General features: G+C 39.1%; 1 protein-coding gene across 3 annotated transcripts in view; it reads right to left on the bottom strand.

Annotated features, from left to right (window-relative positions):
• Positions 1–9417: 9417 nt before the first annotated feature.
• Positions 9418–10896, bottom strand: part of Prkd1 (protein kinase D1) — a 290895-nt gene continuing 289416 nt past the window's right edge. For 2 of the 3 annotated variants that reach the window (XM_026782289.1, XM_026782294.1), the window contains one exon: positions 9419–10505. In XM_026782289.1, coding sequence (XP_026638090.1) covers positions 10287–10505 — 219 coding nt within the window. In that variant the 3' untranslated portion in view covers positions 9419–10286. Of the gene's footprint in view, positions 10506–10896 lie in introns of all 3 variants that reach the window. The other variant, XM_026782292.1, reaches the window with a different exon arrangement.

Genomic DNA, 10896 nt, shown 5'->3' with positions numbered 1-10896 from the left:
GAGATGGCTCAGCGGTTAAGAGCATTGCCTGCTCTTCCAAGGGTCCTGAGTTCAATTCCCGGCAACCACATGGTGGCTCACAACCATCTGTAATGAGGTCCGGTGCCCTCTTCTGGCCTGCAGGCATACAGGCAGACAGAACACTGTATACATAATGAGTAAATAAATAAATATTTAAAAAAATGATTCTCTGTTTTATTAAAAATATAAGAGTGCAAGTAAAAGTCACAATGACATATTGCTACACAAAAAAAGGTTAAAATAAAATCTACAGTGGCAACATCATCTTCCAGGTGAATGTTACAGGCAGAGAATCTAAAAGTTTAGTCTAGTGTTAATTTTCATGAAGGCAGTAAAAAAGAGCTTTTAAATTCTTTATTAACTAACATGGCTGTCTGAGCATGAGCTAAAGAAGGAGAACATCAAGGGAAATACCAAAAGTAGACAGGGAAGGTCAACAAGGCCACAGCCATATAAAAGAATTACAGGCATCTAAGGAAAACTGAGAGTGGAAGGAATAGTCTTCTTCAGGGAAGAGCACACCAACTGGCTGTTCAATGTGAAATGGTCAGCCCTGAAAACATACACAAAGAACATTATAGACTGCATAGATTATATTTAGGAATAAATATATATCATAATAAATATATAATATTATATATAATAGTATACAATAGTTTATATATATATGCAATAACAATTTTAAAAGAGGCCATGAATTTGAAAAAGGAACAAGGAGGGGCATATGGGAGCGTTTGGAGAAGGAAAATGGAAGTGAAATTGCCTTTTAATTATATTATAATCTCAAAAGTTAAAAGAAAATTTATCATAAGCTTTCTGTACTACCAAACAATTTTACTTATGTGTACTTAAAGGAGAAAACTAGAAACGATTTTCACAGCAAAATCTATACCTATACAAAAACTCTTATTAATAATGAATCCAAAGTTGGGGGGGGAAACCTTAGTTAAGAGCAAACAGACAGATACACCCATTCAATGGAATGTCACCCTGGTAAAATGGTGAGGTAGAGGAATGGAAAGGGTTTAGAATGACGAAGGCTTCTATACCTGCTGTCGAGTTCTTACATTAAAGTGCACATTTTAAAACTTAGGGTCACGTACAGCACACCTCTTATGCAAGTTAGCTTAAAGATAGTAACAGATGTATATGAATAGCTTACTTCATTTGTTCATAATTTAAGGTGGAACACTTAGAAGCAAGCCATTTAATGTATCAATTTTCTTAGCCAAGCGATCTAAGAAGCTACTCGTATGGCAGTCCTCATAGGATTAATGAGAGGATGTTTGTGAAATGTTTTGAGTGTCTTTAAAAGAAGTTGCTATGCGAATATAAAGTGTTGTTAGCATACTCAGGCAGTTATTTTTTGCTTCTGCTATGAAGTTTATGATCATCCTCATTTTTCACTTTATTTTTAATGAATTGTAACAATAAAATGTGGTAGCCAAGTTATAAAATGAAACCATGTGCTAATGAGGCTAAAAATTTGTAATTAGAATTTGAGCATCCGTCTGTCTAAAGATAATTATTCTAATGATTATTTCTGTATATACACAAGCTACAATCTTCTGAAGTCCAAGTGGAGCTTACTTTGCAGATTTTCTGCAGAGCATACTTCAAGAACACATGTCTTCTAAGATGTTCTTAGCTTAGTTGTAACCCTGAAAGGAAAGACTCGAACAGGAGAGTGAAATTCATGCTGATCATAAAAGAATATCCTATTTTCAAGCAGCATATTGGATGTATAGCCAGATTAATATGGACTTAGAATGACCTTATTAGGAGACATTTAATCACTCTGAGAACATAACCATAACTTAAAGGTAGTGTTTCTTGGACCCAATCAAAACTTTTTAATTCTTTTGTCTTTACCAAGTACAAAATAAAGAATTAGAGTATTCCCATTGTCAAAAACTGCCACTCTTTATGTCAGGACAGAGGGTGACATTTTCCTGGCCTTTGAGGTCATAATCAAGCTCAGTTTAAGCCAGACTAGGTAAATTCCTCTATCTCTCCATTGATGAGCCTTCTTCAGGACCTTTCACTCCGTTCACATCAAGCTCATTCTTCTGTCTATATTATTATGTAAATCCCCTGCACCTCTGATTCAATGCAAAGTGGTTAAAAAAAAAAGTCTGGAAAGCATTCAGAGATTTTCCATGAGCCTTTCATGCATGGGAGACACAGTGAAAACTCACTAGTCAGTGCTAGACCGTTTCCCAGTGTGGGTGCAAAATTAAGTGGAGAAAATACATTTCCTTATTGGGATTTCTCTGACAACTGAGATCACTTAGTCTACTCACCTTAAGTAAAACTCAAAGTTATTTTTCAGAACAAACCAGTCCCCACAACTCCAAAAGAACACATTCAAAAACAAAAGATATGATGATTCTTCCATTTCTGGAATTGTATGTGTGCCTTACTTCAACATGACCTATTTAATCAGTAGAACTGGCATGTCAGAGTCACGTAAATAAACCACATATATCCAGCCTCCTAGACAAAACATATGACACAAAAGAGACCCACAGTAGGAGGCATTGTTTGTGTTATTTCTCAATAGCACATATCTGAGAATTAGAAAGAGTACACAGTTGACCACATGATCCAGTCATCTTGCCTTTATCAAATACTGAAATAAATAAAAATATCATATTGTGAGGCTGGAGAGAAGGCTAACGCAGTCAAAAACATGTCTACTGCTTTTGCAGAGGCTCAGAGTTCAGTTCTTACCATTCGAGTTGGGTGGAACAAAACCATCTGTAACTCCATCTCCAGGAAATCTGACATCTTTTCCAGGACTCCACGAGTAAAATGTCAAAGAAGTTAACTTGTCTAGTTTCTTACCTTAATATAGATTTAAGAAATGAACTTCACAGAAGTAAAAAAAATATTCCTGACCCCTGATACCCATTTCTATAGTTCAGTTATCTATGGGATAGCTGGAATTTCATTGGCATAGTACTTGCTGTGGTTTGGATACTTATACTTCAAAGGCCAATTTGATAAAGCTTTGGTTCCAGAGCATGATGACAATGAGAGGTGGTGGAAAGTTAAGAGATGGTATGTAGTAGGAACCAATGGATCACTGAAGTCAAGTACTTGAGAACTGGGACCTCACTTGCTTATTTTCTAAGAGATGGGTAGTTTTGAATCACTGCGTGTCTCTGCAGGCTGCCTCCATGGTGTGCTCTCTTATGTTGTAGTGATTTGAATGAGAATACCCATTCCCCCCACCAAAAAAAATGGAATGCTTGGTCCCTAATTTGTGGAATATAGGTTATGTGGCGTCTTCTACAGTTAGGGGAAGCTGCTGAGGCTACACACATGGCAAGGGAGTCCCTGCATTGAGGCCCAGAGAGGATATTAAGTTAAACTGTGAAGGTGGACCCTCGGATATGTCAGAGACACCAAGATAGATACTGGAGGTGGCAGAGTCAAGGGATATCTGCCAGGGCAAACTGCATTCAGGAAACCAGCCTAGGAGAGAGACGTGTGTTGCAGTCAGCAAAGCAGAAAGGAGTGGGAGATGTACAGGGCCATCGAAGACCTTTGGTATCAGACATGGAGTTACAGGGTATGGAGTTTGCCCTGCTGGGTTTTGAACTAGCTTTACCCTGCATTTTCACACTACATCTTCTTTCTTCCACTTTGAAGTAATAATGTGTATTCTGGGCCATTGTATGTTGGAAGTTTATATGTTGGAAGGGTGAGCTCCAGGTTAACAAACAGATCCTGTCTCTAAAAATGTGGTAAAGAGTGTGAGTAAAGACATCTGATAAGAACTTCTGGTCTCTTTATGCACAGACATGAAGAATCATACCTGAAAACAGACACACAGAGACAAATAGACACACACACACACATACCATTTGCCACACAAGCACACACAATTCATCACACATGTGCATGCACAAGCATTCACCACACATTCATGCGCATACACGTACACACAAAGGGAGGCTATTGTAGGACAGAAATTAGATATTAGGTAGAAGAATAAGAACAGAGGAATAAGTAATCTTCAATGTATTCTTTTGACGATGGTAAGAAAGTCAGCTCAGTGTAAAGAGAAGTGATTTTGTTACTGAATAACACTCAGAGGCTGTGGTGGTAGAATATGTCATGATTGACACGTGAAAAAATTAGGATAAAGGTCATATAGAACATCTATGAAAAAACATTTTTAAAAATGAGATAATAACATATGAGATATTCTGCTGGACCTTCAACATCTCCTCTGTGAAAAAAGTGTAACCAGAGAGACGGAACAACAAAGGAGCCACCTGGGATTATGGAGAATACTAACCCTTGATGCTGAGGTTTTGCTGTGTGAAAAACAACTTCAATGATTCTATCAAGCATTGCACCAACATTAGCTGAGATTAGTTCTAGAGTTTAGAAGGTTTAAGAAAGACACATACACCACATGCACACACATACACATGTGCACACACATGTATACACTCTTTGTTATGGAAAATTATTTGCTTTTTTGTTTGCTTTCATTTTATTAAAACTAAATTATTTTTAAATATGTGAATGTTTTGTCAGCATATATGAATGCATACTGGACGTAATGCTTGATACCTGTAAAGGCAAGAAAAGGGAGTCGGGTCTTTGGCCTTTCAGTTACAAATGGTTGTTAGTCACCATGTGGATGCGGGATGAACTTGCGAGGCTGTTGATCAGAGGCATCTTTCCAGTGCCTCTGAGAAGTGGCTGAATCGAAAGTGCAGTTTCCTAAGCTTGAAAAGGAATCTTGCTGAATGCTGAGAGCATCTCCTATGCCATTACCTACCCTTTCCCCTATACCCCTCACTCTTCTTAGATACAGGATCTTGTTATGTGGGCTACTGGGTTCTCTGGCAGAAAGAGCTGGGACAGAGCCAGACCCTCTGGACTCTCCTGGGGAGTCTGTCAAAGCAGGATCTCATTTAATGGTATCAAGCAGGGACTTATATAGGGTTGTGATGGGTGGAGAAGCTTGGGATGAGTTACGGCATAGTAAAGAACAAGCACCAATAATATTCTGCCACGCTAGCGGTGCCTGAGTGAAGGCAGGTCTAGGTCCTCTAGTCAGAGACAGGACTCTGACCTCTAGCTAGGCTCAAGGAGTTACACTAGGCCTCATGCCAACTTAAGTTAAGCTCAGGAAATTACACTGGGCCTCATGCCCGGGCCTCATGAGGCCCAACATATCCCCCCTTTTTTTTTCTTGGCCGTGGAAAACATGGTCCCTGCCTTAGGTCGTCTCCCATATGGATATCTTATCCATCATTGAATACCATGTATCTCACTTATGAAGAAGTCACTGAGTACCATGTACCTCATTTATGAAGAACCCACTCCATGACCTGCCTTAGGTTGTCCCATCCTGACTGAGATTTTACTTGTCACTGGTCAAGGGGAGGGTGGAGAAGGGGACATTTATATGAGGATTACCAGACAGTCATACGAGGGACCTAGACTCCTGAGTGGCCAGCCTATGATAGTATATTTTGACCCGATGTAATTCAACAGTCTCCGATCTTTGGTAATAAATTGTGTCGGGAAGAAAAAAAGAAAATTATTTGTATACATATGCACATTTCAGACATTCAGAGCCTGTGAGAAAATGGATTAAATGTAAATTTAGAATTAGACTTCATCCTCAAAAAGAGCATTAAAGTTTAACAACATGGTAATTTGATAGTTTATCATAAAAATTGAAGAAAAAACTTTGGAAACTGGCCAATGTCATACAACACATTCTAAAGCATTTACCCAGGGAAATCTACTAAACGTCGTCAAAATGATAGGGATATGTAACTCTATGTTCATTCCCATTCTCTGAAGCCCTTTGCTCCTGGGCACAGTTATTCCAATGGGTAGACATAGGTTAGGGGAATGATTCTGTTATGATGAAGAGAACTGACTCGAAAACATCCGTGGAGAGCCAATGCTTTGGCCCTTCTATGGAATGATCAGACTGGAAGAAAGTTCCCATACATCCCTAGTGGCTGGAGGCAATGTGCCTGTATAAAGCTGTGTGCTGCTCCAGAAGATGCTGGGTTTAGGCTTTTCCTACTCCCTGGCTTCATGAATGATCTCACATACACAGAGAGTAAAAACTATAAGCTCTCTGAACTCAACCCATGTAACAAGGTAAAAGGGCACGTGTAGGCTGTCTAAAGCTATGCTAAATAAGATGATAATAACATAAAGGAAGGCAGAAGGGGCATCTACAAGGGGGCTAAGTTTGTATATTTTGATAGAATTGGGTAACTATTAATTTGAAATATATAGTAATTAAAGATACATGTTAAAATCAGTAAATCAATCATTAATAATGAAAAGAACTGGCAAAACCCCAGCAGAAAACCAAAAAGGTTTTTTTTTTTTTAAAAAAATGTATCCAGCAAGAAAAGAGAAAGGTAAAGAGAAACAGAAAGAAAAAAAGTAATGCTGAACAAATTGCAAAAGGGTGTTAGGGGTTGGCATCAAGACAGTTGAGCTGAGAAAGTGTTTCCAGCAAAGTGAAAAGTTGTTCCCTTGGCAACTACAGGTAGCTGGGACTTTAGTGTGTCTTTGGTAAAGTAGAGTCCTATTTCTCAAGTCAGGTATGAGCAAAAGTTGTGTAAAATGTGATTAGTTCATAGAAAGCCGATGTAGTATTGACTGAATAATGCATGGGGATGGGTTACTGTCGTTCTTAAATCTGTGCACTCAATACACACATTCAATGGACAGTTCACTACATGTTTATCAAAATATCTGCCTTTGAGAATTTCTTTTACTTAAAGAATAGACATAACTAAAGCAACGCCGATAAAAATATTTCTTCAGGATGCTCCTCTTGCTCATGACAAAGCAAAAGCAGTGGTAGGCTCTGTGGTGGATCACACTAGTCAGAGCCCAGCGTTAGGGCCTTTCCGCTGGGCTGAAGACGGGGCTGCTTAAGAATATCTGACTGTGACAAGCACACTTGTCACAACCTTCTTTATGTTTGGCAAAGGCTATAAAACTCTTGGTTGCCTTCTTGTAGTAAACATATACTGACCTGTTCTTGTTGATACCATAACATATCATTGTTTTTAATATGGGTTATTTTACACTCAGTAATGAGTGGTAATTCACAGAAACAGGCTTTACAATATCCAGATGGGGAGATGGGTGGCAAGGAGAATGTGAACTTCTGATCCTCTTGCCTTCATCTCCTAGTGTTGGGATTACAGGTATGTACCACTTTGTGTGATGCTGGGGATCAAACCCAAGGCTCCATGCACAATAGGAAATGACTCTACCAAGGGAGCTATACCTGATGTGCTAAGGGAACCTGATAGCCAAACATCTGAATGTTAGTTTATCCTTTAGAAATCTCTACTGAACACTGAACATCTAAGCCCAAACCAAAGACTCAGTCTGAACGCTTAAGTTCCATATTTAATCACTAACAAAGACCACTGATTCCATGTCCCAGAATCTCTTACGTGATGCGCCTCTTTCCCATCTTCCTGCTTACTATGGCTTTGTTCAGCTCTCATTAGTTCTTGAAACCCAGTCTGTGTGCTGCTGGTGAGGTGAACTTGCTGATGATGTGTGGATAGTTTCCTTATATTAAAATTATATAAACTTGAATGCCTTAAAACAGTAAAGAAGAGCCTCTCCATCCAGATCAAGCCTCACCTCTTAAATTGCATTACCTCCCGAGTTCTCAGTGGTACCCTTTCATGCCTGTAGAAGTACCCTTTAATCTTCCTGATCTCTGTCATGTTTCTTCTGTGCAGAACTGCAAGTAGAGAAGAAAGACACCTGCTGGATTTTCAAGCCATGCTCAAACATCACCCCACTGCTTTCCTTCCTCCAAGCTAAAGGCTGCCACACCTCACACCTTTATCTAGAATTTTCTAAAGGTCTCACCAATTGGTTTGTTTCCATTTAACAGTCAGGAATCTTGTCTGAGGAAGCATGCCTTATTCACATCTAAAAATTGTACGTGTAACAAAGTACTGCACAGAAGAGAAATTCAGTAAATATTTGCTGTAGGAGTCATGCACTTCTCTGGAGTTTTATTATTTACACTAGGTTCCTTTTCCCAATCAACAAAGACGCAAGGATCTTTCATAGTATGTGGTACGTACTGTCATAGTTTTGTACATTACAGCCATATTAATTTCCCACAACAAAGAAATTACTGATAGGATTTTATATTGTGGCTTATAAAAGGGAGATACATATTTAATGTAAACATCTAATTTAAATAGTGATTCTCTAGTATGTATTATGTACAAACTGAGAAGGCTTTATTCCTTTCCCTTTATTGAATTTATCTACTAATCTTTCATCATAGAAAAGGTGCTGTTCATATTCCTATAGCACCCACTATATTCTTTTGTTAACATGTTCCAGACAGTTAACCTAATGATATATCCATATGCTTCTGTATGCAGCCACTAGGACACAAGTACACATGCTTGTACAAACACATAGACCACACACACACAATCCATATCCTATCCTATCTTACCCCCAAGCAGATTTAGATAATAAAATTTCTAGACCTATTTGTTCAAAATTCAGTAATAGCATAGGTATTAAACACTGGACAGATTAAATATTCTTGCTTCATCCCACAAAGCTGAAATTGTCCAGTTTCAACACCCTGATTTATTCAGGTGTCTTCAACAGTTAGTTTTTGAAATTAATTACATACATTTTTTTCTATCATATAGTATGCCACTGTCATCTCTGTGAAGGAAAATGCCCCACATAACGTAACTCCAGGCACCTGTAAATCTGGCCAGCACCTGTAAATCTGGCCAGCACCTTTTCCTTCTCTAGCCTGTATGACATTGAGTGAAAGTTCTTATGGATTTTTTTCTCCAGTTTTTGTTGTTTATTTCAAAACTGCCTTCCTTATATTACGTGAGAATAAACCTGAGCCAGTCTTCAAATCAGTCTCTGTTTTATGATCTGTTGAGAAACTATATTGAGACTGTAACTTGCAGTATATCTAATTTTGCCTTCAGGCTCCTGTTTGGCTCCATTCATTTTTCTCCTGACACCTCCTTTCTAACTGTGTTAGGGGACATGCAAAACATGAATGCTTCTCTATAAGGAGAATAGATGGCTCAGCAGTTAAGAGCACTGAGTACTTTAGTAGAAGCCTGGGTTTCTATTAACACACACACAGTGGCTCACAATTCCCAACACCCGCACAGCAAGCAGCTCACAGCCACCTGTAACTACTGTTACAAGTATCTGATACCCTCCTCTGATACATCTCCACAGAGACCAGGCACACACATGGAGAACAGACATACGTGCAAAGCAAACATTCATACAATAAGAGTAAATAATATAAATTTAAAAAGAAAAGAAATGTCTCTCTATACTTTGATGTGCACTGGCTAAATGATAGACATGTCACGTTTCTCCTGCTATTTGAGCAGATACCTCTGTACTTCATTGTCCTGAGAACAAGACTGTGGGCTACACGTTAAAATAATTTGATTAGATTGACACTAATTTTGAGAAGAATATTTATTTCTTATCATTGAAAAAATACACAAAAGGCCAACAGTTGCTGAGTTGCTGGTTTTCCATAATACAGCTGGTATTGTAAGAAAAGAAGAAATGCATCTGGTTTGTATAGCAGTTTACATTCTAAGGCATTTAGGCTTAGAGCAATAGCTCCACTATTGAGGTGCACTAACTGGAATTTAAATACACCGAGGCACACCAGACCGGCAGAGGATTTGAAACCGTACAGTAGAACTGTTTTCATATAACTCGACTTTAGATGCCATACCCCCATCTTTCATCACCCCCTACCCATGCATTTTGAGTTGTTCACAGAACACCAGCAAATTATCTACTCCTCAAGAGTTTGCTTATAACACGACCATCGATGGGGCACACCAAACACAATGATGTCATGGATAGATGCTGCCTCTTACCAAAAGGAGGCTCTGGTAGGAAAAACACTGATTTGCAAAGGCACAGAGGAGACAGGTTTAATGCATTAAATATAACATAAATCATCCACAATAACAAGTTTAGTGTTTCTGGGAACTTTTGTTAATACAACACAGTTGGTCACACAAAATACAAATGCTTCTGTTGATTTGTCTTGGCAACTCAGATACATCAACAGTGCTAACGGCTTAACAGCTTTGTTCTCATCTGACAGAAAATAATGGCAGTTCTGCAAGGCAAATGTTAAACCTGACCGTATGTATTTATTAATTCCACAGTGTTTTGACAGATGAGAGGGGATGCAATCAGAGGATGCTGACACGCTCACTGAGGGCTTTCATCTCTCTCTCCTCAGCCTCAGGACTGTCGCTGGGGCGAGGGGTCGGATGGATCAGGTGTGCGGGGTATTGCTGCCCCTGCTCGCCCGCGTACTCTTCCCACCTCGAGTCGTCGCTTTCGTGGGTAATATAGCGTTCTCCCATCTTGCATTCCAGCTCCCGTAAATCTAACCAGGTCTGATAGTCCTGAAGAAGAAATTCCGAAATATCACCACAGAGATCATTGAAACTCGCCAGGCTTTCCCTATGCTGTCGTCCTTACAGTCTGTGAGGTGACCTTACATTCTGTTCTGACAGAGCTGCCCCGTTCACCACACACTCTTAGGCAGCACGAGCACCAGGGCCTTCTCCTATTTGCTTAACCTTAGAGAGTGCATGCTGCTTGCAGGGTGCTGTGGCTCCAAGTGAGGATAATTAATGCCTGTAGTCAAGCAATTAGGAATGTTGACATTGCTTTGCAGTTTAATGGCTATAAGTAATCTTTCGGTATTTCAGAATATCATTTTCTAAAAGTTAAAACTCAATGTGAAAATAGCAAATATTTAAAAGAGAACATAGAACACACATCCATACACTT

Source organism: Microtus ochrogaster, chromosome 1 (genome assembly GCF_000317375.1).
Source record: "Microtus ochrogaster isolate Prairie Vole_2 chromosome 1, MicOch1.0, whole genome shotgun sequence".
NCBI classification, from domain to species: domain Eukaryota; kingdom Metazoa; phylum Chordata; class Mammalia; order Rodentia; family Cricetidae; genus Microtus; species Microtus ochrogaster.
The sequence above is the reverse complement of the archived record's forward strand: the minus strand, read 5'-3'. Positions and strand labels throughout refer to the sequence as shown.